General features: G+C 37.3%; 6 protein-coding genes across 12 annotated transcripts; 3 read left to right on the plus strand and 3 right to left on the minus strand.

The window, feature by feature from the left end:
• Positions 1-369: 369 nt before the first annotated feature.
• Positions 370-3051, minus strand: LOC113753216. Of its 2 annotated transcripts, none has more exons than XM_027297317.1 (2): positions 2950-3051; positions 370-1463 (listed from the first exon to the last, which is right to left on the minus strand). In XM_027297317.1, the coding sequence occupies exon 2, from the start codon at positions 1444-1446 to the stop codon at positions 652-654; it is 795 nt and encodes a 264-aa protein (XP_027153118.1). In that variant the 5' UTR covers positions 1447-1463; positions 2950-3051; the 3' UTR covers positions 370-651. The 2 variants fall into 2 exon arrangements, with proteins under 2 accessions (XP_027153118.1, XP_027153119.1); XM_027297318.1 differs by having other exon boundaries at positions 370-1565.
• Positions 3052-4350: 1299 nt separating this feature from the next.
• On the minus strand, positions 4351-5704 carry LOC113751204 (brain acid soluble protein 1 homolog). The gene has a single exon (XM_027295131.1). It carries the CDS (start codon positions 5466-5468, stop codon positions 4638-4640), a length of 831 nt encoding a protein of 276 aa, XP_027150932.1. The 5' UTR covers positions 5469-5704; the 3' UTR covers positions 4351-4637.
• A 2920-nt stretch (positions 5705-8624) lies between these two features.
• Positions 8625-9605, minus strand: LOC113751443 (nodulin-related protein 1-like). The gene has a single exon (XM_027295457.1). The coding sequence runs from the start codon at positions 9370-9372 to the stop codon at positions 8656-8658; it is 717 nt and encodes a 238-aa protein (XP_027151258.1). The 5' UTR covers positions 9373-9605; the 3' UTR covers positions 8625-8655.
• A 2362-nt stretch (positions 9606-11967) lies between these two features.
• Positions 11968-15302, plus strand: LOC113753104 (26S proteasome non-ATPase regulatory subunit 10). Its single transcript, XM_027297197.1, has 5 exons — positions 11968-12709; positions 13196-13328; positions 13890-14014; positions 14176-14322; positions 14758-15302. The coding sequence occupies exons 1-5, from the start codon at positions 12503-12505 to the stop codon at positions 14890-14892; spliced, it is 747 nt and encodes a 248-aa protein (XP_027152998.1). The 5' UTR covers positions 11968-12502; the 3' UTR covers positions 14893-15302.
• A 1000-nt stretch (positions 15303-16302) lies between these two features.
• On the plus strand, positions 16303-18608 carry LOC113754078. Of its 3 annotated transcripts, none has more exons than XM_027298407.1 (5): positions 16303-16813; positions 17005-17094; positions 17264-17360; positions 17830-18030; positions 18198-18608. In XM_027298407.1, exons 1-4 carry the CDS (start codon positions 16588-16590, stop codon positions 17969-17971), a joined length of 555 nt encoding a protein of 184 aa, XP_027154208.1. In that variant the 5' UTR covers positions 16303-16587; the 3' UTR covers positions 17972-18030; positions 18198-18608. The 3 variants fall into 3 exon arrangements, with proteins under 3 accessions (XP_027154208.1, XP_027154209.1, XP_027154207.1); XM_027298408.1 differs by having other exon boundaries at positions 18465-18608; XM_027298406.1 differs by having other exon boundaries at positions 16308-16813; positions 18181-18608.
• A 1041-nt stretch (positions 18609-19649) lies between these two features.
• On the plus strand, positions 19650-26439 carry LOC113753812 (protein GDAP2 homolog). Of its 4 annotated transcripts, none has more exons than XM_027298059.1 (16): positions 19650-19993; positions 20108-20176; positions 20593-20955; positions 21784-21861; positions 22012-22067; positions 22187-22306; positions 22406-22476; positions 22741-22834; positions 22990-23199; positions 23419-23670; positions 24382-24490; positions 24675-24742; positions 25181-25250; positions 25360-25434; positions 25761-25852; positions 26051-26439. In XM_027298059.1, exons 3-16 carry the CDS (start codon positions 20644-20646, stop codon positions 26124-26126), a joined length of 1683 nt encoding a protein of 560 aa, XP_027153860.1. In that variant the 5' UTR covers positions 19650-19993; positions 20108-20176; positions 20593-20643; the 3' UTR covers positions 26127-26439. The 4 variants fall into 4 exon arrangements, with proteins under 4 accessions (XP_027153860.1, XP_027153861.1, XP_027153858.1 ...); XM_027298057.1 differs by having other exon boundaries at positions 19651-19993; positions 20510-20955; XM_027298060.1 differs by lacking the exon at positions 20108-20176.
• The last annotated feature ends 430 nt before the right edge of the window (positions 26440-26869 follow it).

Genomic DNA, 26869 nt, shown 5'->3' on the forward strand with positions numbered 1-26869 from the left:
AAAGAAACTTGGGGGGGGGGGGGGGTGTTTAACTCCTTACCAAGCAGCTGCATCCGAAATGTCTTTTGCGTATGTCCTCTGATCAATAATCCTTCATGTGATCAATATCCACTATGCTATCCGACTAAATATCTTCTGTAAGAATGGCAGAAAGAAAGTTTTCGCAACTCCATCCCTAGTATATTACATCAGAAATGTCTTTTGCATATGTCCTCTTATGAAAAACTCTTTTTCTGATCACTACCCACCATTATAGTGGGGGCAATGGGGAAGAAGTCCTTGAATTAAATCAGTCGGTTCAAATGTTCAACAGAAAAATCGGCCTCAACCCACTGTTGTCCAACTCATTATAGGAATAGAAATATCGAGTCAAGAAACGGGTTCCTCACTTTCCTTTTAAACAGGAACCAACCAATATCATATCTAAAATTACACAATAAAAACTCTTCAGAAAATCCCTTCATTACACAAACAACAGATATTTCCAGCACCCAACACTAAACTCAAATCCAAGCAAAGACTCTGATAAGCCTACACATAATGGGCAGAAGACACATTAACAAACAGCCATGGCAGTATGGAATTACACAATCAAAGAAACAAACTAAGCAAAAGAGTTCCATAAACAACAGAAGGATTGATAAATAAAAATCATGAGGTAATTTCTCTTGCCAGCCAATCCAAAGCAGGATACGCAAAATATAACACTAGAAAAGCTGGAAGAGCGAAGACAATTGTGATCAGCAGGTAAAGCATCAGGATGGCAGCACTAGAGGGTAATGCAAATAGAACAATCAGAAGGAAAACGATGACCAATGGAAACTTTGCCGAAAACTGAAGGAAGTAATCTAGAGATTTTTGAAAGGAAAACTGGGGCCTTTCCAGATTGTTGGTGTTGCCCACAGGATCATCATTGCTGTTAGACCCTGAAATGCCCAGACGGTGGAACCTTCTATGCACAATATTGGATGTGGGATTTCCCATCACTGAAGTACATCTTGGAGACCATACCTGAGGATCTGCACAAATGGAGGAAGAGGTCTTCACCCTGTCACCATTTCTGCTTTCAACCATCCAAAGGAGAAAGAAATTTTTGCTGGGAAATTTCAGATTCCCCTTATAAATCAGTCGAAATGTCAACAGATTGCACCACGGGCAGGAAATGAACAATGGAATCTGAATCTGTTGAGTGGAGAATTTCAAAGCAGCCCACTTAAGTCCTAGGACACAATTCTTGCATAGCGTGTGGCCACACCATAAGACATAAGGAACATTCTCCACAATGTTAAAAGACTCCCAGCATATTGGACATTCCAGCCCTTCTTCAGCACTGGAATTGGAACAGACCTCATCATCTGAGGAATCTTCTATGCATACCAGACTCTCACTCGAAGTAACCTTCTTCTGCCCAAAGCTTCCAAAGGCATTTGCAAGAGATTTCCACATAATGGCAAAACGCAACCCTGACAGATGATAAGTAATTACTATCAAAGGTTTCTACTGTAAAATGAGGCAAAATCCATAATTTCTAAGTAGAAAATATGGATCAGATCCTAGCAATAGACCTGCACCACAAAGTCAACCACTTATTATGTAGACAAGAGTGGCTCTCCCCATGCTTCTTCAAGCAAACATGCAACAAATGCCAGAGCAAAGAGTGACTACTAAAAAGTTTCTCGTAATATAAAAAACAAATTTTACAAGTAGGAAAAAGCCTGCACAAATGACCGGAAATTGACTGCAAAACAGCAAATGCAACATCATTTACGAGTTGATCACTAAGATGGTAAATAATGAGCACATTTACAAGGAAAGACAAGTTTTTTGAGTTAAAAGTCAACGTAAAAAGACTTCCATGATTTTGCTACCATACATCTTGTACAATTTTCAGACCTACTAATTTTACTTTCACACACTTGTGATACACAATAAAATAAACCTATCAGAGCTTGCAAGTAGAACAAGCTAGTCTACAACTTCTTCTTTCGTATCTTAAGGTAAGATAAATGAAACTAAGGCCTAAAACTTAAATCAAAACAATACAACTCAAGGTCAAATAATACCTTCACAAGGCAATTTGACATGTAAAAATATTAGTAAACCATCATGGGAAGGCCAAAGGATAAACTTGTTTTAATAACTCAAAGTATTTCTTCGCTGTGACAGAACTAATGAATTATGATTGTGCAACAAAAATCTATAGCCATACTGATACTCGACTCGTAACGTCCAAATGCATCTTAATTATGTCAATGGCTTCAAACATGGGCTCTGCTAAAGATTCATAATTCGAGGTACTGTTTTCTCTCCGTACTATGTCTTCGTAGGCTTACAATAATCAATCCAAATGTCCCTTATACACAATACTGACATTTCCATCCGAAAGCTTAAGGGAATGAACAGTCAGTTATCAAGCGAAAGCTCAAATTAACATTCCAAGGAAACCCCAGAAGACAATGCAAAACCAAAACATATGTCTTAAGCAAAAATACAGTAAAACGCAGAATTTCTCAAGCAAAAAGCCCTTAGCATTATATGAACTCCATCACCCAAAAGAGCAACCCTTACAACTGTCCTAGCTTGAAACACATTTCTGCTATCTCACATTCTTTCTTCTCCCCAACTTGATAATTTCTTTACCTTTCACCTCAAGGGCAAAAAGAAAAAAAGACACAAAATAAAACAATAATCAACCTGCATGTACGCATATAACAGAGAAAATCCTATAGGTCAAGACCCTTTGTCTTTTTTGGGGAATCATCTAGTGTCCCAGATTAAAATAACACAAAGGAGCAAAAAATGCAGATGAAAAAATGGGCTAATGGCCAAGCAGAAAAATCCTAACTTGGGTAAAAGCTATGAGAAATTGTAATCATCGCTGACAAATGAGCACCGCAACAATAGCTATCCGTATGTGAATAAAAAGGTGAAAAAAGAACAAAAACTTACTGGGATGCGACGATCTCGAGGAAAAACTGAAAAAAGAGAAGAGAGATCAGAAGAGAAAGCAACTCTCTTCGTCTCTTCTCTCCTCTCCTCTCTCCCTCTCTCTGTCGCTGCCGTATGCGAACCGGGAGAGATTTTTATTTTTGCGGAATTATTTAGTCGAGGGATTAATTGTAGAAGCTCCGGACGGCGTCGTTAAGTGATGTTTTCACAGTGTTGTCATTTGCTAACGATGTCGTTTGGTCCGTGTGAAGTCAACGATGGTTTCACAGTGTTGTCGATTTGCTAACGATGTCGTTTGGTCCGTGTGAAGTCAACGATGGTAAAAGATCCGGGAAACGGAATTAAATCCCTACCCATACCCGCAATAATTTCACGGATCCGGTCCGGATCCGGGTCTAGACCCGACCCGTTGACAGGCCTACCTGGGCCCATGATGACTTTATGAGCCAGTAGTTACTCCGTTTGGTATAGTTAAAGGATTTCACTAATCTCTAATTTATTTCTGTCTTTGATAAGAATTTTTTACTAACGTTAGATACGTTGAATATGTACCAGAATTGGAAGCTACCCGTTTATATTACTATTTTTAAGATTTTTTTTTTAAAAAAAATTGTAGTATAACAATTTAATATATGTGAGAATCAAAAAAATGATCAAGAAATATATTCGTAAAAAATGTAAAATTTTTTCTGCAAAAAACTATAATCCAAACGAGGATTAATAGAAAAATTTAGCCAAAAAAAAAAGAAAATAATTTTAGGGCCTCAAAATCCCCCTGATTACTTTGGAATTGTTACTTCTTTGATGCTTAACAAACATGATGCTTTTGGTTAACTTCTTGGAAAAATTTTACACTAAATAAAAGCTAGGCTTTGCATTAAGTAGATTACCAAAAACTACTAGGTAGGGAAGTCTTCTTGTGCGCTAGTCTTACTGGTCTCAACAGATGAAGTTGCAACTACTGCAAAGATTATTAGACTTGCAAATTGAAAAAACCAAGAAACAGATAACCAAAAGGAAACAGATAACCAAAAGGTTGGGGAGTTGCACGATATATTACAAGTTACCATTGAAGATTGGCTTAGATGGAAGATCTGTCGGAAAAATCCCGGAGATGGAAAATGAATCCAATTTGTAGTTTAGCTTAAGGGGGGAAGCATCTCCTATAATCCATTTCTTCCTTGTTTATGATCACAAGTTTCAAACCTTGCCAGGTTGTCTGAATTAAGAGATTCTTTGGACCATCTACCTGATTGATTGATTTTAGTTTCCTCCTTTTCGATCATTACCAAAAGAAGATAAGGCTGGAAGTGAAGAGAAACGAAACATCAAGCTAGCTAAATAGGATAGCTAGCAAGCAGCTGTGCAGCGTCAAGGCCCTTCATCACTACACAAATTCTAAATCTGGAAGATGCATGGAAAATACTACAAATTTAGTAAAACAATTACAACAGGAGGCCATCTGCTTCACAAATCGCATTTACACACATACATTACACATCACACCAATTGATTTTACTTTGGTTTCAATACACTCATGAGAATTGCAAAGAAAAACACGCACACATTATAAACATATATGACACCACCATCAAACTTGAAAGATAAAAATCCAAGGACAAAAGCTGGCATGCTTGCTACTATAAACAGATGGCTTTGATCAGGTGATATATAACTGGCTGAAATCATCAGTTTTTCCCCAAGAAACCTCCAGCCATCTTCAGTAAATCTCCTCCATCAGTTTTGCTGCCTTCAGAATCAGATGGTTTGCTCAAGTATCCCTCAGCCAATTTAGCATACTGCCCAATCCCTCCAGATTCTCCTTTCTCACCTTCAGCTGATTCTCCCTCTTTCTTCAAGAATCCCCCAGCAGCCTTAGCATAGTCTCCTAACCCACCCGTCTTCTCCTCTGAATCAGTGGTGGGCTTTGCTGACTCACTCGGCTCTTCTTCCTTTTTAGGCTCTTCAGTAGTAGTGCGCGCGGGAGCTGATTCACTAGCCGGCTCTTCAACTTCTTCTTTCTCAGCTGTAGGCTTAGGCTCTTCAGAAGTAACTGGCTCTTTAGTTTCTTCTTTCTCAGGTGTAGCTTTAGGCTCTTCTTCTAGTTTCTCAGCCTTAGGCTCGTCAGAAGTGGGCTTGGCTGATTCAACCGGCTCTTCTTCTTTCTCAGATGAGGGTTTAGGTTGTTCAGAAGCTTTTGGCTTTGTAGAATGAGAAGTTTCATATTCATGAAGATAATTCCCAGCTTTGTCAACGTAGCTTCCAACTCCACCAGTCTTGTCAAGCTTCCCATAATTTTGGGCAGCATCAAGAAGATCAGCAGCTGCCCCAGCAACCTCAGCATTATCATGTTTTTTCTCTGCAGGTTCATTCTGAACGGTGGATCTTGCTGCATCAGCCACCACCTTAGCACTTGAAAGCAGACTGCTGTTTTCTTCGGATGCTGGGGCTGATTTGTCAGTAGTTTCAGCCTTGGTTTGGGGGGTGGCCGAGTCAGTAAATTTCTTCAAAAAATCCATCTTGGGATGGCTTGTTTTTCGGGTGATGGTGCACAGAAGATGAGCTTAATTTGCCCAAAAAGGGAGAGTTGGCTTTTTTTTTTTTGGCGAAGGAACAGAATGATGGACAGAAATAGAACTATTCAAAGTTAGTTGCTTCGTATGGGAATCTGTAAGTATTATTGGGGTTTATATAGAGGGCTACCAATCAAGATGATGGTTCAGTTTTAGTGAATCAGTGTTCATTACGTGTACTGGTGTCAGTGTTGCCAAACGGGTTTAGATTATTAGATATGAATACGTGTTCCTGCAGTCTCTGCTACAATCAATATTAGTTCTGAGATATTTGTTGGATCAGTAGCCTTTCTTTTATTTCTGATTTCTACTACTTTTTTTTTTTTTTGGGTCCATGACATTAATCAAGAGAAGATGTTCTGTCGGCAAAAGAAAAGGTGTGGTTCGATTATTGCCCACTTGTGAAGGGAAGGGAAGCCAAGTTGTCCAAAAGCTAATTGCAGCAAAAGCAGTGGAGCCCTCCTTGCTGTTTCTACTTCTGATGTGTTCTCCTTCCATCCATGAATTCTCAAGATCATTTAATTGTTTCATCCTCCCACACCAGATCTCCATATTTTATATGATCGCGATTCCCTTGACTTTTATCAGTTCAATTTTTTGAAGTGGTATTTTCCTATTCTAGTCACTTTTGTTTCTTTCCTCTGATTTGGTGCTGAAGATCAACTGGTGCATTATTGTCTCAAGAAACTCACAAAGAAAAGAACAGACCTGAAATGGACGGCCAAGTTCGTTGTGTATTTGGACGTGTTATTACTTGTTAATTCGGTCCAGATCATGGTGATGACACATCAGAATTTCAGTAAGCATGCTGCCAATAGAAAAAAGACACCATGATTGTATCAAAGTGCCACGACTTTGATCGATGATGACCTCTGTATGGACATCTCAGGACACCATAACCCACCGCCATCACTAGTGCCACATTTCATCCCCAGAAGAAATTTGAGAAAATATATAAAAGTGATTTGAGCAAACACAAAGAAATTATTAAGGTTAATTGTTTTCCAATTCTGCTTGTTAACTCTGAAGAGAAAACGGTGCAGAGAAAGATTGGAAATTCTTTTTTAGAATGAAGAGACGATGTTCAGCAGATTCTGGTGTGTTTGGATTGCATTTTTCTGGACTTTTTGTAGAAAAATTACTGTAGTAATTTGATATATATGAGATAAAAAGATGATTGAAAAATATGTTTACAGAAAACGTAGTCATTTTTCTTTGAAAATATGCAATCCAAACACTTGTACTTATGTTAATTGTTGGTATAGTTTATGCATGGCGAACAGAGTATTGGAATGGTCTTAGCTCTTGAATATTTAGACAATAAAAAAAAGGGAAAAAAATAAAATTGAGACTGTTGAATTACTAATGGGAAAAGTGATTAGATCGATTAAAGCCGGGCAAATTGTAATGTGACAAAAAATATCACATTTTTTACAACTGAACCCAAGGCAGTTTTATGTCCTTGGACTGGGCCATTAGGCAAATTGTAGAGATCGGATTTGTTTTTCTTTTGCCATTTGTTTGGCAGTAAGAGGAAATTCTTTCACGTATTTGTTAATAGAACGAAAAAAGTAATTAGATCAGGGACGGTTGGATTGGATAATAAAGTATGAGAGATTATAAGTAAGAGATTCTAGATTCAAAACATATCACTTATGAAAACAAGAGAAAGGTACTAAATCGATTAAAGTCATGCAAATTGTAATACGACAAGGATTTAGTACAATTACATTTGAATGATTTCGTTCCGTCATTATATATATTAAAATTTTTGACATGCAAATGCATCATAATATTATACTAAATATATGTCAAATATTTTATCTATATACATCACTTTTAATTGGAATATAATATAATCTAATTACACATTAACTAATGTAAAAAAGTATAACAATCGAACCGAACTGCACCAAGCTCCGAGCGCATTGACCCCTCTCTCGACAATATCATATCTTTTACGACTGCACCAGGCAGCGTTCGGTTCCTGGACCGGACCATTAGGCATATTCTCTCTCTCACTCTCTTTTGGGTAGGAAAATTCTCTTTAAAAGTCAAAATAAGGAAAAGAAAATTAGGCTGGCCCAGACGTGGGGGTTCCGGGAATCCAATAAAGCTGGGCCTTTGTAAGGTGGATATCAGTTTTAGATGCTCACATTATGACATAGGATATCTACTTCAATAGTTTGTCATATCAGTTAAAATATTTAGGGGCGGCTTGGTTTAGGGGCGCTTGGTTTAGAGGTTTGGATACTTGAAATTATAATAATTACAATATTGTGCCTTTGATCGAGTGCAATGAAAATTGAAATATTGGAATCATGTCCTAAAATTTGGCCATTTATGATTCTCAACCAAATTGGGAGGAATTGACCAAAACCGTCTTTAGTGGATCCTCTAGAAATTATTCCATTTCCCTTTTCAATTCCAAAGCAAGAACCAAGCACCCTTGCTTCTTTTGTTCCCAGTGGATGTACTGTTTAACTTTCGGGTAAGAATGAGCATATAAAGAAAAAGGAGACATTTGTCCAATATTTTACACTCGTTTAGTCATTTACGAGTAACTCGTAGAGGGTTTTTTTTTTTCTTTCTGGCTTTTCTTTTCTTGATCAAAATTGTAATTCATTTGAAAACCATCACTTGATTTTGATTTGTCAAGAAATAAATTTCATATTACTGTACATAAAATCCAATCAATTATATAGTATTCCCACTAAAGATGAGAAAAGTCAATTGTAATTTTTCATGGAAAAGTCAAAAGTCAAATTTGATCCATCTGCAAACAGCTGTAGGAGCCCGTGGGACTAAAGCAACTGCTGTCAATTTGTCTGTCATAAATGAATTCTTTACTCCTTTTTGGACCTCAATCGTCACATTATGCAAAGAAATGCAGCTGCAATGTACCCAGGCAGACAAATAAATCTAAGATACCAACCACCATTTACTGATATAAATTCAAGCAATTTATTGCCAATAACTTCTCACTTACATAGACAGATTGATTTTAAAAAAAAAAAAAAAAAAAAAGCTATGAACAACAAAACAAGAAAAAAAAATCAGTACATTAGAAGTTCAACCTTCTAATTTTATTGAAACTGGAACTGGGATGGACCTAATGCTGAAGGTCAGTGATCTATTTCTTCAAGAAATCTCCAGCCATCTTAATATAATCTCCGTAGCCACCACTTCCAGAACTATGACCATGACCATGACCATGTCCACCCCCTTCCCCAGCCGAACCACCACTTCCTGAGTGATTCTTCAACATCCCCTCGGCCATTTTGATATACTCTCCATACTTGCCCCCAGACTGGCCCTCATGATCACCGCCACCGCCACCGGAGGAATGCTTATTCATAAGCCCTTCAGCCATTTTGATATAATCCCCATATCCACCACCGGAATGGCCATGATGATCCTTCCCAGGCTTGGTATGGAAGGTCTCAGTAGTGGTGGTGGTGGTGGTTGAACTTGAATGATCCTTCCCAGGCTTGGTAGTTGTGGTGGTGGGGGACTGAGAGGAGTGATATTGGTGGAGATAATTCTCAGCTTGTCCCACAATTTTCCCCATGGCACCGCCCTTTTCATCTAGCTTCCCGTAATGTGAGGCTGCGTGCATAATGTTTTCAGCTGCGTCGGCAACCTCATCCTTGTCAAACTTGTAATTGGGGTCGTTTTGGAATTTGGCCTTGGCTGCGTTGGCTACAATTTTGGCACTTGACAATAATTCAGAGCTGGATGGGGTGGAATGATGCTGGTTATGGGATTCATGACCACGGTGATCACCAGTCCTATCACTTGTGGGCTTGCTGGATTTGTGATGTTCTTCTTTATCATAAGAATAATCCATCTCGATTGATTCTTGAGTCGAGTGAATTTTTGGGACACGATTGAAAATTGGATCTGAAGTGGAGTGGAAAGAAACAGATGGAAGCTGAGGAGCGGATTAATTTGTGGGAAATTTAAAGGGCTGTGATGGATGTTGGATTTGGTGAGGGGGTTGAAGATTGAAGAATAATGAATGGAGCAACTGTGAAGGTTCGTGCTTGTTAATGAATGTCAACTGTCGCTGTCGACGCGGTGGTGGGGATTGGGGATTGGGGATTGGGGATGGGTTATAACCATAGAAAGGAAGTTTGTGGATAAGGAAGCAGCACTCGTTTAAGCGGTCATATCGCGTCCTCGTACAGGCAAACACGTCTAAGACTTTCAGTGGTGGATTGGCTCTTCAATTCTTAGATTTTTCTTTATCCTTTTTTTTCTTAATTTAATGTCCAATTGTGATAAATTCAACTTCGAGTACATTATGAGCATAAATAATTTTTTTTTGAAGACCATAAAAACTAGTTGGTCGTTAATTATTACTCTAATACATGTATAGTCAAGTATGATGCGGTGACTAAACGAGAATAATGAACTTAAAAGAGTAAACATTTTGAAGAGCCCTTAAACTATCACTCTTATCCACTTTTAGTCCTTGACCTAGATTTTGTTTTTGATTGGTTTCTGGACAATTAAAGGTGCATAGTTTAAGGATTTCTAACTATTTTAGATGTAAGTCGATGCGCAATTGAAGGGCATTGTTGACCAACCATAATCAAAAAGTGTCAGGAGTCTTAGAGAATCGAAAATTTTTCAGAGATTTGTAGAGAAATCTAATCGTGCGTTTAAGAAAACATGAAGGATTTTCTCTTTTTTTGACTCTGTTTGATAACTCAATTCAGCACTTAAATTTAATAGATTCATATATTAACATATTCATACCGTTTGATAATCACAAATTGAACATATGAATTAATTAAGTGGCACTAAATTTTCTAGACAAAACTTACTCCCAAAATTAAATGATAAGCTATTCACGTATCACTAAATGTAATACGCACTCAAATATATTAGACTTAATATATAACAATTCAATATTAATGGATTCAAATTTCAGACATCGATTTTCAAATTTCAAATTTATCAAACAAACCCTTAGATTTCTACTCCATCTCTTAATACTTTGGATTAAGTTTCCAATACTTGGACAAAAATGCCCTTCGATTCAAGGCGGACTTATGTCTAAAATAGCCAGAAGTCCTTCAACTATGTACTTTTAATTATTTAGGGGCCAATGAAGACAAAATTTAGATTTAGGGGTTAAAAGTGTACGATGATAATAGTTTATGGACTCCCCATATCTTTTACTCAAACATAAATGTTTTAAGTTTTAACCTAGGTAAGAAAGTTGAAATTATCAACTTGTATGACTATTCATGGAAACATACATTTTATTTGTTAATCCTGCTTTACTAACGTAAATGAGTATACAAGGATACTAAGAATACCTCCAACCTTACTATAATTAATAATGGCCCAAATTAGCACTCCAAAATTTTGCCATGCTTTTAATAGATGGGTATATATATATATATATATATATATATATATATAACTTTATCTACAGTAATCCTTTAAATATATTCCAAAGCTTTTAATATACACACCTTGGTGGGAGCGGCTAGAGGCCGGCGGTGAAGAGGGAGGAAGGAAAAGGAAAAGGAAAAAATAAAAATAAAAACAAGAAACTTTTTCTCCAATTTCTCAAATACACAACAGTTTTTCTACAATTTTTACAGTAAAATTTATATAAACACCAAAAAAAAAAAAAACTCACCACTCAATTAGTTTCCCTAAGAAACTCCTGTGTTGACAAAAAAAAAAAAAAAATATTAGTTTCCCTAAGAAGTTAAAAAGAGACGCTAGTACTAGTTGGAAGGGGCGGATTTAGGAGACAAAAGCGTCAGAGAAATGAGTTGTAGTATATGTCGGAGCAATGACAACATCTTCATCTTAATGTCAATATGATGACAACATCACTAAAATGAAGACAGAATATAAAAGGGGAATCGAGGCATGCACTTTTCTGGAAGATTGAGCTTCCTTTCTCTCCTTCATCGTCCAAACGAAGATCCTCGCTTCTTTCTTTCTTTTGACCAACAACGGCATATCCCTAAAGGGATGGAACCTGAGAACACCGGTGGACATTGGGTGCTGCAGGTTGATTATAGATTCCATGCAAGCATCAATATGCTGCACTTGTGTTCTCAGGTCACCCCTTTGGGGCAACCCCGTTTTCCTACTGTGAAATTCATCTGTATGTAGTAATCAAATTCAGCACTAATTCCCCTTTTTATATTTCATTCATTCTTTCTTTTTTACTTATTTGTCTTCTTCTTTTTTTTTTTTTTTACAATTTTCTTGTTTAATTACATGGCAGCAATTCAAACTGCAGATGATGACTTTAATGGGTTTCTAAGTCTCAGTTTAATTTCATCCCAACTTTGAAGATTTGTTCGCAAAATGATTTCTCCTCATGACTAGTTTTGGATCTATTATTTGTATTTTTTTATTTTTTTATTTTTTTTTGTCAGCACAGTGGATATCTAGATCCGTGAACTGATTATCGTACAACCCAACTAATTTTACTGCGTGACCGGGAGAGGCTGCTCAATATCACCGATCAGGTAAACCCGGAGACTCGATCCCTGGACGTGGCTCTCCCCCAACTGGGACTACAACCACAGAACAGAACCATAGTTTTTGGATCTATTATTTATGTTTATTCTCTTAAAAAGTGTTGAGAATTGTACACACATTCTTCATCCTTGGTTAAGTGAGTCTCAAGATGACTCTTGATGTGATAATTAAAAACAAAGAACTTGTTTATGACGCAATAATGACAAACACACTACCATATTATAATTATTATTGTAGACGACCCCAAAAAAAAACACACACACACACACACGCTACCATATGATCTGTAATTGCCAAAGTACTCTTCTACCCTTTCTTCTTCGGTAGACTACCAAGATACCCTTTCTTCCTTAACGGATTCCGGCCTTTAGGACTGACCGACTGCAAAACCCTAAGTTTACTACCGAACCAGACTGAAATTCGAAACTCGAATAGTATAGCAAAATAGCACTGGACATATGGAGATGGAAATCGACAATCCAAAGCCCAATTTCAAAGCTAACAACTCCCAAATCAAAGACGAAGACCTCTTCAAAGCCGCTGAGAACGGCGACGTTTCGGTCTTCGAATCCCTCTCCGACGGACAGCTCCTCAAAGCCCTCTCTCTCCGCAACGAAGATGGCCGTTCTCTCCTTCACGTTGCCGTCTCCTTTGCCCAAACCCAGGTGCACATTGATGTTTCGTCCTTCTAATCTGACCTTTTTCACCTTGTTCTTTCATTGTTCATCTTTTTTTGAATTTCTGTAGTTTTTAATATTTATTTATGATGATTCTACGCATATGTTCATTAGTTCCATTTGAATAAGCTTAATGCATTTGATAGCTATTGAAAGTGTAGAGTTTGTTTTGTTTTTGTCATACAAATTTATGTATATCAACTGCCGACTTAAGCTTGGCTAGATAAAAGCTCAGTTTGCTCACAGCCCGAGCACATTTTTGGTTCAAGCTCATAAAAATGGTGAAACCAACTAGATTCTCAGCGCCATTTTTATGAGTTCCTCAGCTAGGTTCCAGCTTTGTTAATCGTGTCCGCATTACCCCCTCTTTTTTTTTTTGGTGGCCGGAGTTGGGGGGAGGTTAAATTTGCAAGTTGTAGGAGTGGACTATTTGTTTTGATCTTAAAGCTAAGTATGTGTTGGTGAATGGTTCAGGTGGTGAAGATTCTATCAGCAGCAGAACCGTCTGTAAGTGGTGTAAATAGTACCGATGAGGAAGGCTGGGCCCCTCTCCATTCTGCAGCAAGCAGCGGGAGCGTCGAGATCGTGGAGATTTTGCTGAGCAGAGGTGATGATCGAGCTTCTCTCACGCTTTATCTTTGCATTAAATCATTAATGCATTTTTGTGGTGTTCTATTCTGCTTAGTTAGTTATCGAAAGTGATTTCGTGCCTAATGTTTTTATTGCAAGAGAATGTACTCTGGTTTGAGCTAGAATGCTGAAGGAAATTTCAAGGCAACAAGGGATAATATCTATTTGTGAACAGGGCTTTTGTATTGATTAAATATTGGAATAAATTAACGGGCATACCATGAAATGGTTGGTTTTTAGTTTTAAGTTTGATGGGATTATCTACTGGATGTCATGGAGATTTACAGATTTACAGGCTAACGGAGGATTCACAGTAGTTGATTGATGTGAGGTCTAGATGGTTATTGATTTTTTTAGGGGGAAATGGCATTTTACTTTTTGGGGGCAAAATGCACATCTGATAGGATGTTGAATATTATTATATGTCATGTCTCTTCATCAGTAAATTTCTTCCTTTAAAAGAAAATTAAGCAACAGTTAGAAATGTCGTGTACTTCTAAAATTGCTTGCCCTGAATGTTTTCAGTTCTTGTCAGCAGGTGCTGATGTTAATCAGAAGAATGATGGTGGTCGCACAGCTCTCCACTATGCTGCTAGCAAGGGTCGGTTTAAAATAGCTGAACTTTTACTCTCTCATGGTGCAAAGCTCAACGCGAAGGACAAGGCTTGTGCTTACACCTTAGCCTTTTTATCCCTTATTCAAAGATTTTGTTGCACTATGTTATGCAATATGTGGACATAGCTCTTGAATGAATGCATCAGCACTCAGCATATTTTCAGAACATGCAAATTCTTTTCTGATGATCTTTTATCATTATCATTCAGGTTGGTTGTACCCCATTACATCGTGCAGCCAGCACAGGGAACTCAGAAGTGTCTGAACTCTTAATTGAGGAAGGAGCTGAGGTTGATGATGTTGATAAGGCGGGTCAAACTCCTCTTATGAATGCAGTGATATGCGGCAACAAAGAAGTAAAGTTTCTACAATGTCCTTTGTGTGCTCCAACCATTTCACTGTAGATGTACCTAATTACTCACGCACATGCCATGTATATGTATCTTTTTAGCTGTTATTTATTTTCATAGCTTCAGAAAATAAGTATTTATATAACAAATTTATTCACTTGTGATTGGAAGTGTGACAGAGAAATTTCCAGTGACGGGAATTCTGATTAGATGTGCTTACAAAGTATCAAGTATCCTGGTTTTTCAGATTTTTTTCTCTTGCAATTCATCTGCCTAGTATATTTTGCAGAAATAAATGAAAAAATATGTATGTTTGAAGTTCATGATAACCATGCAAGGGAATAAGAGAATTCTCTTATACTCTGTCTGATCCTGTTAATTGGGGAATGTTTTTGCCAATCCATAGGTAATCTCATTCCGATCTAAATATTTTGTTGACAGGTTGCTCTCCTACTAATAAGACACGGAGCAAATGTAGATGTTGAGGACAATGAAGGATACACTGTACTCGGTCGAGCTTCTGATGATCTTCGACCAGCACTAGTTGATGCAGCGAAGGCCATGCTGGAAGAATAGATAGATTATACAGAGGAAAGGAAATTTCTTTAAATGGCTGGGGCTAATTTGATGCATTTGGGGTAACACACTAGGATCTATGCCAGTGAAAGTTTAAGGGGTAGAACGGCACTACTCTAGCTATGTTTTGTTTTTCTTTTCGGGTTCATCTGTTGGATCATCAAGTCAACTGGAAAGCCCAGATTTTGATCAGTTTCATTTAAATTGCTTATTTTTCTCAGTTTGTTTGATTCCTGGATTTGGGATGGTAACGCTCGAGCATTTTTCCCCTCCAACTTTTTGCATTAGCAGATGGGGATAAGATGTTGGAGGACTCGATCGCCTTACGGTCTTAGTGCAGGGTTTTAAAGTCCTTAACTGTGATAGGATCTCTCTTAGATGAAAAGAATTCGATGGCATATGAGAATTTATTTATTCGGGCCCCAATTGTCTTCCAACATGTATTAGTTTGTTTTTGTAAATGGTGAAAACAGATGACTTTTAACTTTGGGTGCCTCATTGATCTCGCTGTCAATCGAGAGCCCTAGAACGGGGTTATCGTGGCAATACAGATTAAATTGAAATTAAACTAACTACTTGGTATAGAAGATCTCCCAACCGCATCCGCTCTAGCTCGAGACTGTCCTTACTCCTTACAAAGAAAGCGTCTCTTGGAATAAAGATATGTTCATAAATGAGAGGAATTGAGAAAGGGGGAAAAAAAAGAGAGAACATAGGGATTGGATTTTCTAGGCATGAGTGACATAATAAAACCTAGACATAAGTGCGATCATATCAATACTAATGCATCGGATCCTATCAGATAGCTAGTTCCTATCAGAACTCAGAAACTAATAGCGAGTTTGGAAGATAAGATTTGAGCAGAAAAGAAAAGAAGGGAAGAGAAAGATAGATGTCTCTAACGTTTGGGAGATTTAGTGAAATAAAAAAGAAAAGAAAGCAACTGATTTAAAAAGAAATACACAACAACTACCGTTAAAAAAATTTTCCATTCCAAATTGGGCAGAAAGCAAAGGAAAGTTGCGGAGAGTCTACAAAAAATTTAAAAATTATTCATTCTATCTTATCCTTAAAAAGTTATTGAATCAAATTTTTATTGATCAATATATCCAAAATCATTTATTGTCTTTCATAAACTCCCAAACAACATTAAAAATGTTTGCGCTCAACTCCTTAACTATAAGTGTGCTTGTGCTTGGACTTAGCGTGTAGAGAAATGTTTGCTTCTTGTGAAACTCAAAATTGGTTCTCATTTGACTTTCATCTGTTACGGGCTTCCTAATCTTCTTCCCTTTCAAGAGAGGGAAAAAAAAAAATGTGAAAATACATGTTTGTCTTCTGCAAGATAACGGAAATCAATAATCAATGGAACTGAAGGATTAACAATTTGCCGAAAAAAATTGATGTTTAATTATTAACCATAGGACCCTGAAATCCGAGTACTTGTCTACCTGATTGCCACGACACACTGAAGTCAGCAAAACACTGCAGAGGCAGGACTGAGGAGAGGATGGGGGTTTCCTTGGTAGAAATAAATAACAACCGTTAATTCTTGTAACTGGCGACTGCCTGGTTCCTAGGATCCCATCATCGTCTACCTTTACACATGCTGCAAGGGCAAGTCTTGTTCTAGTTCTGGTTGAGCTTGGCAGAAAGATAGAGAGGAAGTACGAGATAGAAACATAACCAATCATCATGGCCTCATCTTTAATCTGGGCTTCACTGGACCCATCTGTCATCAAGCCAAGATCACTTTTTCCTTCTAAAGTTCCATCTCTACCTTCCAAACAGTTTCAGCAATCAGAAGCAGTAGTTGGTTTTAGGAATAATAGAGTAAAAGAAGCTGCTGCGGCTTCCATCAGAAAAGTTCAACTAGTTTCTTTCGCTGCCTCTGCTGCCCTCTTGCTATGCTCCAGTCCCGGTAATTGACTAAGCACCTTATCATCTCAGTGTATTTTGGTGGTTGCTTCTGAAATGTTTTTATTTTCTGAATTCTTGTAGTAATTACTAGTGCTAATCAGTAATGAAATACGCATTTACAGATTTGATACGAGGTGTTATTTTTTGGGTAAAATATCTGAATCCCTTTTTTTTTTTTTTCCTTTGGGGTAGCTAATGCTGGATTTTTCTCGGGCTTCTCTGGGATAGAGTCAGTTCCTGGTCCTGAGTTACCTCAGATTGACTTTCTGTCACGCTGGAATGGTATGTTAGCAACTGAATTATATAATTCTGCTGATCTCTCCTTAAAATTTGTTAACTCAGAAATGATACATGTTGCCGGCTTTTAGGGTTAAATCTGGGATTAGGTTTAATTAACTAACGTCAAAAGTCTAAGGAAAAAAAAAGAAATGATACATGTTGGAATTTTCAGAAGAAAACCAGAAGAAGTATGCTGAAGCTGATGCAAAATTCAAGGAGTCCCCCCTGCTCAAAAAGTTGCTTGAGCAAACTAGGTTAAACAAAGAGAAGTACGTTTTTCCTTCTCTAACTATTCATAGTCTTGTAGGAAGAGTTGCCATTCAACGCCCTGGGCGTCAGAAAAGTGAATTGAGCTTTTTATGACTTTCCTTGCTATATATCTATCAAAGTGGAGTCAAATTGATCATCTTGATCAGATTTGGAGGCTTTGCATAAACTATTTGTTCTTAAAATGTCTTGATAACCTGCTTATTTAACAGAAAAAAAAAATGAAAGATGAGAAGTAATTAGAATTTGGGCTTACCAGGGACCAGACGTCAAGATGCAGTGACATTTTATTTGTGACTTTGCCTGCCTTTCTTTACTTGTTCCAAGTAATTGACTGTTAGTTCGTACGTCTATTAATGTGGAGGCTGTGTTGTAAAAAATATGAGCTCCAGAACAAAATATGACAACTACTTTCCCCAAGACAAACAACTTGCCACCGCTTACAGTATATTCATTCATGTGCACCTTCAGAAATCGACAAGCTACTTTAGACAAGTATTGCATCCGAGGAGCTGAATGGGGTGTAGGAGATTGTTCAGCGGATGGAATGTCACCTCAAGACAGGGATAACTTCATCTCCATGCTGAAGAAAAAGGCTGGGATAGAAGAATGAAGAAAGGAGCCAGAGAGACCTTCTGGTTCGATCAAGTCTGTAAGAAGATTTATAATCAGGTACGTACGTTAACCTACCTGGGACGGTACGTACCTTTTTCTTGGATCAGATGTGGTCCTGATGGCAAAAAACTCTGTCTTGATTCCTAGTAGTAACAATTGCTTTGCATGTTTTGACACATTTGATATCTCCTTTGCTCTTTCCTGAAGGTAAACAATGATGTTAGGATCGAAAGCGGGCTGGTAAGTTCAATAATTGAGCAGCATGAAGATCCACTTGGTTAGAGACTTAGAGCTAGAGGAGAGCAATAAATAGAGAAGCCCATGAGCTCCTCCTATCTTAAAATGAAGATTAGATTCTGGAACCTGAAAAATGCTGATAAAGCAATCTTTAGGCAGACAGATGGTGGTTGCAGAGTCATTAGTGGTGGTGAATTGGCTCTACTTTCTATTCCTTAATTAGTACATCAACTAGATTTCTTCCTTTGATTCAGGTGCTTGTGCTTGCAGCACGTTATGCTTCTGGAGCCAGGTTGTTGTCGTAAGAGATCCTTCATACTTCATTTTTCAAAGCCCAATGCACATGACAGTAAGAATGAGATTTTTGTTTCTGTCCTAATTAATATGATATTTGGCTTTTTATTTTCTTTTTTTAAAAAAAAAAAAAAAAAAAAAAACAGATTTTAGAAAAAGGTATGCAAAAGAAACTACTACTAGTTTTCGATCTGGAGACTGGAACACAAGGGCTCAGATTGTATACGTCTTCATGATGAAGTTTAATAATGCTTCAAGAAACTTCTTTATTAGTCGTAAAATGTATTATCTACGAGTAGTTTCTCTTGAAACTAGTAAGAAAAAAATGCTCACCTGTGGTCATGGATCAAGCTGCATTCTCCCTGAGTGCAGTTTCTTTACCTTTTATCAGAACATGATACAAACAGATGTTGCTAAATGCTAATGCACATTTAGCAAATGACGCATTCATCATTGGCTTCACTACTAAAATAGATATCCTTTTTATAATAGTAGTTGATTGCGGTATTGAAAACTTATAGTTTTATACCACATGCAGTAGAAAACTTATATAGTATTAGACTGTCTATCATTTTTCTTTTTCTTTTTTTGGCTAGTTTAGGTAGACAATATATTTCGAGCTAAAAGATAAATCAAAGTACTTGATACTCGAATCGAGTTCGGATCGATAAGAACTCCTTCAACCTTGGTGGTTCGCCAGCTAGTTGAGTCGAATTTGAACAGTATTTTATATTCAATAACATTCAAATTCGATAAAATAAAAAAAAAAAAACTCGTTCAATCTCAGTTCGACAGATAAACAAGTTAAGTTTGAACAAAATTTCAAATTCGTTAAAATAATCAAACAAATTTGAACTTTAAGGTGTTCGACTTGATTATATTCGTTTACCCTAACTTGTTTGGAATTTGATTTTCGATGAAAAATTTTTACGTTTTTCATAAATACATTTTTCAATTATTTTTTTACCTCATCAAATCGCCACAATATTTTTTTTTAACTACAAAAAACTCTTAAAATTAACAATCCAAACAAACAGAATTATTGGTTGAAAGAATCCGTGGTTCAACGGGATCTTTTGCTTTATAAGGACGGCACCAAACAATTATATATTGAATTTGCAAAGTGCAAAATCGTTGTCTAAAGCCAAAAAATTGTCAGATAGTACTTAGAATTTTGTCCGCACCGTCTATGACTCAAGGAAGGATGGGACGAGAAATCTGTTCTTCTGTGTCCCTAAAGGCGTGAATGTGTCAACGAGTCTTCAACTCTTCCTAAACCACGGAAAAAAATTACAAAATCCAACCGTAATCATTTAACCCCAAAAGCAGGAAGAAAAAATGGGAAAAGAAAAGAAAATTTCCGTAAGATCCCACAGGCGCAGCAGCCAAAACAACAGATAACGGTACTGCCCAGCCTCAACCTTCTCAACGTCTTCAGCTTGTCCAACTGAGCTCCGTTTCGTCACCCGACCCGCCCCGACCTCATCAGGTAAACTTTTAAAAGATTTCCGAAATATTTAATTATATTATTGTTTTCTGCTATTTCTCTCAATCATGCAAGTCAATTGCCTCGCTTCCCAAATCTGAAATCCATATTATTCAGGTACATAAGCAAATCATTGTTATTAACATGCTTCCCTGTCATATGTTTGACAATTTTACGGAGAACAAGGTAAATTTCTTGTTCGCAGAAACCTTAAATTTGATTTCATTCATATAAAGTCTCCAATAGAGGTTTACACGCATGAAATTACTAGTCGATGCCTGCATTATTTTGTTCAATCCTAATTAAGCTAAGGATTTTTTTTAATATTCTTTTGCGTTTTTCAGGCCCATTGATTAATCAGTTACTTTAAGATTTTTTTTTTTTTGCATGAAAGTTTCAATCTTTATGTTGATGTTGTTGTTGGTATACCTATATGTATGAGGTCAAGTACGTTTATTAGATGGTAAAAGATTAGTTTAATTTTGATGTATAGCTTCTCTTATTTCCTGGTTTTTGCAGGAGGATCTTTTTTTCTCCTGGTGAAAATTCATGTGGGAATTTTGAAGCTTCCTTATGTGTTTTGTGTGTTGGTGAGAATTTAGGTGTAACTTGTGGGATACAAAAGGAAGAAGTTTGTTGGGGAGCTGTAAAGTATGTATAGGCCTGGGGCTGCAACCCCAAATCGTGGTGGACTGCCTATGGATAGTGGAGATTCTGTGGTGACATTGGATCAAGTTCCCCGTTGGAGTGATGGGGAGTATAGATATGCATATGAGAATGAAGATGGGCCTTTTCCAAATTCTTATTTTGCTGACCCTTTGACATCTGCATCTGAGGCTGGGAGTAGTGGAAATGGAATGGTTTCTAGGTTTCCTGTCGATCATGAAATTAACTCAAAGATATATTTGTGGAGAGGGAATCCTTGGAATCTTGAGGTGGATGCAGTTGTAAACTCGACTAACGAGGTAAACTTTGATTACTTGCCCAGGTACTTTTTCTGTGGCACGATGAATGATTCCTATCATTGTGTTATGATAAAAGATTTTTGGTGCATATTGCTTTGTATGATCTATCAATTAAAGGATGGAAAAAACACTGTTCATTCTCATCATATAGGGACCAGGAAATTATCAATCCAATTTTTAGGTTTGAGTCCTGGCTTTTTTTTGTACCTAAAGCATATTGTGAATGTCTCCTTCATTTTCCAGCTTTATTAATCCTTTATCTGATCGAAAATGTTGCACTCGCTTGTTTCTGTTTTTGTTGCTGAAGTTTGAATTGGGTTTTGGAAATTTAATTTTCTCACATAAATAAATTTTGGAAATTTGTTGTCTCTTACTATTAGCTTGTGTATAAATTTTGCTGGTTTCTTTTTACTAGATGTTGCAAGAATGGATATTCTTCTGGGTACTATTGCCATGGCTTTTGCATTGTTGTTGGAGTTTCTGTTAACGAGATCTTTGACCCCACACATGCTGTTGAATTCATACCTGCCAAAACTCATAACACGTATATTAATTTACAAAGTAATGATTCAAGATACATCTTGGACTCATGTATCCATCATTCAAGTAAAACCTTGGGCAATGTGATTTTGTTTCCTCTGGAATGGATACCCAAGGCTATTCTGCTGCTGTAACCTGGGGAGTGCGAATCCATTATTGCTCTTGTCATGTTATATTGCATCAAAGAAGATGTGAAAATTATTCATTGCAACATTTGAGAGTAACTACTTAAGCACATTACTATGGTTATGTTGCATCTGACATCATGTGCTCATATGTGGTTGGCAGAACTTGGATGAAGCACATAGCAGCCCAGGGTTGCATGCTGCAGCTGGACCTGGTCTTGCAGAAGAATGTGCAACTTTGGTGAGTTTTACTTGTATACATGTCTCTGTGTGCATTAATTTTTTGTGCTGCATAAGCATGTTATTGGTTCTTTTTGATGGTCTATTATGCAGATCTTTTAGTACAAATTTTTTTCATTTTTTGTAAATAAATTTATCTGCCTCATTCTAGGGTGGCTGTCGAACAGGAATGGCAAAAGTTACCAATGCATACGATCTTCCTGCAAGGTGGGGTTATCAGTTGTTTCACTAGAACAAATCAATGTACTTCTGTATAGCTGCAAAGAGGAAAGCCTTGTGCCACTAATGCTTCAGTCGCTAATTGTTTTTATTGTGACACTTCACAGGAGGATTATACATACTGTTGGTCCCAAGTATGCAGTAAAGTATCACACTGCTGCAGAGAATGCGCTGAGTCACTGCTACAGGTCTTGTCTTGAACTTCTCATTGAAAATGGACTGCAAAGGTTGGTAGCATAGTTATTTTCACTTTCTTTTCTAGCTTATCTATTGGGTGTTATTCATTTATGTGGAACTTATCTATCTGCATTAAAATGTGAGTGCAGTATTGCTGTGGGCTGTATATATACAGAAGCCAAAAATTATCCACGAGAACCAGCTGCACATGTTGCAATAAGTAAGATACTTTTTACACCATTCAGATTTCATTATTCAGGCATTTTAATACCTTAAGTGCAGAGATTTTCTTGGAGTGGCATTTGAATCACATGCGTGGAATACCCCATGTTTTAAGAGTTCTATCCTCATTCCTCAGCAGCTGGAAAACAAATGAAATTAATAAATTTGTTTACGGATCGTATTACTGAATTTGCTTGACGTCAGGGTGATTGGGATGAACTTATTACTGTTCCTTCAATTTTTTGTTTGCTTTTTTCATTAGGAACTGTGAGACGGTTTCTTGAGAAGCAGAAAGATAAAATCAACGCCGTTGTATTCTGTACAGCTACATCAACTGATACTGAGATATATAAAAGGTATTCTTAGTGACCTGTCTTTAGATAGTGTTGTTACTAACTTTGTTGACATTGTGTAATGCAGTGTACTGGCAATGCTTGCTGTGGTCAATTGGCATGTCCTATTCATGTTCTGAATATTGGGAATTTTAAACCCTTCTACCATTTGCACGCAGATTGCTTCCACTTTATTTTCCACGTGACAAACAGGAAGAGGAGATAGCTATTTCAAAACTACCTGCAGATGTTGGCGATGAAAATGGTGAGACAGTTATAGATGAGCGAAAAATCAGAATAAAGTCTCTGCCCAATGTGAAGAAGAGTATTCCAAAACCTCCACAACCTTCCAATGATCTCCCTGTCAGTGATCTTGGGTTGACAAGGAGGTTGGCTTACTATGTCATTCTTCTTCTTCTCCTTGCTCTTCTTTTTCTTTACTTTTTCCCCCCATGTCAGTCTCTAAGCTAAGATGAGCTCAATGAACATCTTGTGCTGGCAGGATAATACTGTATTTGCATTTTGAATTTTCTCACTCCTGGTACCTTGGTGTGGATGCTGCATTTATCTGTCTTATCTAATACTCCTTTTTGCTGTTCCTTCAATAGGAGTTCTTCATATTTGGATTCATACTTGGATCCTGCCTTTATGTCGTTGATAAAGGACCCAGACCAGCGACGTAAAGAACAGTGGGAAAAAACTGCTCAAGCTCAGAGTGGTTGGAACTGTTGTAAAATGCTTGGATATGGTGACCTCGGGGGACCTCCTTTATCTGCTGCAGAAGAATATTCTCTCCATTCCCGATACCTTGCAAAAGCAAATTCTCTCAATCTTTCTGAAATTGCAGAAATGAAAATTGTGTAAGCAATTATTGGCTTTTGTTGGGGGTGTTAACAGTCCATTCACTTTTTCCATCACTTTCGTATTGTCATTATTGCATTCAGTTCATTTTTGTATAGTCTTCTAGAGTGCCTCATGTTCCACAAAGTCCCATTCATGCTGGTAATGGATCCTAATGCCTTTGGTACATACCAAGATTTGCTGTTGAAGTTTGTTTCATTTAAAGTAATGGAGGCATTTGACTGCAAACTACATGATATTTCTTCTTTTTACCCCTTTTGGTTCGTACCATTTACCAAGTCTCACAATGTTCGTCTTTCAACAAATATTAATCACACACACACCCGGAAAGTCTCACAATGCTCATCTTGCTGTAGTCTTTTGTGAAGCTGTTTCTTTTTTATTTTTAGTGTTTTGCTTTCTTCCTTTTCTCCCATATTTCGCATTTCATACTGTTGTGCTTGCCACTATTGATCAACTTTATGGGAAAATGGACTTGAGTTGAAAGTGTCATTTCATACTTTCATATGTTAGTGACTCTGTCTCAGCATTGGTTTTGTGTGTGTGTGTGTGTGTGAGAGAGAGAGAGAGAGAGAGAGAGAGAGAGATAAACCACTGTTGTGCTTGCCACTATTGATCAACTTTATGGGAAAATGGACTTGAGTTCTGCTATTGGAGTGGGTTATTGCGATAATTGCAAACTGACATCTGATTTATTGCTTATATTTCAGCTATCGAGGTGGGGTTGATAGTGAGGGTAGACCAGTTATGGTCATTGTGGGTGCACATTTCCTTTTACGCTGTCTTGATCTAGAGCGTTTTATACTTTATGTGGTTAAGGTAAATAATTATTGCTTGCTTTCTTCATTATATTTTCCTCAGGTATATGATAAATTAACTCCTGCATCATGTTTGCAATATGACTCACTGTTCCTGGGTATTTGATCCTTCTGGACTTTTCAAATGTAATATTTCCAAATTTCTAGTAATAACTTGACTGTAAGAGAATTTATATGCATTTCAGGAGTTTGAGCCCTTGATACAGAAGCCTTACTCCATTGTTTACTTCCATTCTGCTGCATCTTTACAAGCGTGAGTATTCCTTTATCAACCTGTCATCAACTTAGTTGATCTTCTTTCTGTTGACTTGTGCAAGTGGGTAAAATGTCTTTAAGAAAACAAAAAGAACGTGTTTATGAGTCCTTATTGTACTTTAGCAGTGTGTACTTTGCATCAAGGCACTAGTACACCTTAGAGAAAGATGCAAAAGTCTGTTTTCAAGGGGCCTAGCTTGTTGCTGAATTTGGCCCATTTCAATGTTGTCCAGTTAGAGGTACAACGTATGCTCGAATTTTATTTTATTTTATTTATTGAAGCTTAGATACCCAACTGGAAACGAGTAAGACTACAGTGTCAAAACAAAAAGTTGGAAGTTTTATGATGGTTGAGTTAGTAGGTTTTACATGAAATGCACCCGCTCAAACTGGCTTGTGGTTTCTCACATGTGGAACTGTATTATTGTACAAATAGGCAACCAGACCTGGGATGGATGAGAAGACTACAGCAAATACTTGGTCGAAAACACCAGCGTAATCTTCATGTATGTGTTGTTCCCCTCTTGGCATTTTCGTTTGAGCAGCCACCATAGGTGATATTTACTGTTCTCTTATCCATGAGAAGACATTTGGTTTGAAATCTTCATTTTGCAGGCTATATATGTCCTACACCCCACCTTTGGCTTGAAAGCAGCTATTTTCGCAATGCAATTATTTGTTGATAATGTGGTATGTATTACTAAGAACTGATGCTCTTTATACCCCATCCCACTAGCCCAGGAACAAGGACTAATCAATCTGGTATCTACTCTATTATTCTTTCTTCAATAATTGGTTATTTTTATTCCGCTTGCTTGCTCAGTTTCTTTAAGGATGTATACTCCATGATGGCCCTAGTTAGCTATTATAACGAAGTGGGTCTTTCAAGGTTGAGTGTGAAAGCTTTTTCATTGTAGTTATTGAGGAAATATGTCATCAAAAGGAGCTAAATCCTCAGCTCCTCGATCTTGTTTTGTAACATTAGAGAGCTGATTACTCTGCGGAAATCATCTCAGGTGTGGAAAAAGGTGGTATATGTAGATCGGCTTCTTCAGCTATTTAGATATGTCCCCCGAGAGCAGCTTACAATTCCGGATTTTGTGTTCCAGTTGAGTTTTGATACCCTTTTGATATCTTGTTCATTGTTTTCATGAAGTTGGGATAGGTGCTAGAGAAGCTAGTGATTTTTATCACGGAGGCATTCCATTAGTCATTTCCCCTCTTTTAGTGGCCATGCTTTATAGTTTTATCAGAGGCAAAAGTTTTCAGCCTTTCTTTTAACTTTTCAATCACTTTGCTGATGCAGGCACGATCTAGAAGTGAATGGTGGGAAGGGCGTCATTGTCGATCCACGCACCAAATATGTATATCAGCGTCCATGAGCATTGTACTTGCACACTTCCGTCATATACAGTTTTTGATCAAGTGTCCAGAAAGTCTGTGAATCTGTATTCTTTTTCATTTTTTCAGATTTTGAGCGTACCTTTTTTTTTTTTTGTTTCAAATTTCTTCTTCAAATTCACTTCTTGTCCCATATCCATGTATTTATCCTTTTTGAGAAAATTGAGAGTTCTTTGTGTATGCAAACACTGACAATTTTTCTTGTCGTGTTGTAATTTGATATTCTGTGGATACCACATTTGTAAAAACGCTCAATTTGCCCTCTTGGAAGTTTGCCTTTCATCCTGCCTGGTTTTGGGCCACTTGTGCTGCTGCTGCTCAAAAGAGTTTTTCTGCTTGTATGTTTGTAGCGAGTCCTTCTCAAAACATCCAATTCCAAATCCATCGTACCATTGAATATGCAGACTCGGAAAAATCTAAAATGGGGTCAAAATACGCTTAAATCGCTCGTGAATTCACACCGTCCAATAATCAACCCACGCTAGAAGCACTTGGCCAGAAATTTATATCTGCCTAACTGCCTTTTGTTATTGAGAAGATGACCAAGGAAGGCTTTAGTTACTTACTTGCAAAAATTTATCTGCCTGTATCGTTAATATATTTTTCACTCATCATTTAATTGCTATCGAAACATGTCCACAATTTCTTAAAATACGCTCACCTCTATCCATTCTACATGCACAGCCAATCTTATCTAGTGGAACGCTTTTACTTGAATTTGAAC

This window comes from Coffea eugenioides, chromosome 11, assembly GCF_003713205.1.
Source record: "Coffea eugenioides isolate CCC68of chromosome 11, Ceug_1.0, whole genome shotgun sequence".
NCBI classification, from domain to species: Eukaryota; Viridiplantae; Streptophyta; class Magnoliopsida; order Gentianales; family Rubiaceae; genus Coffea; species Coffea eugenioides.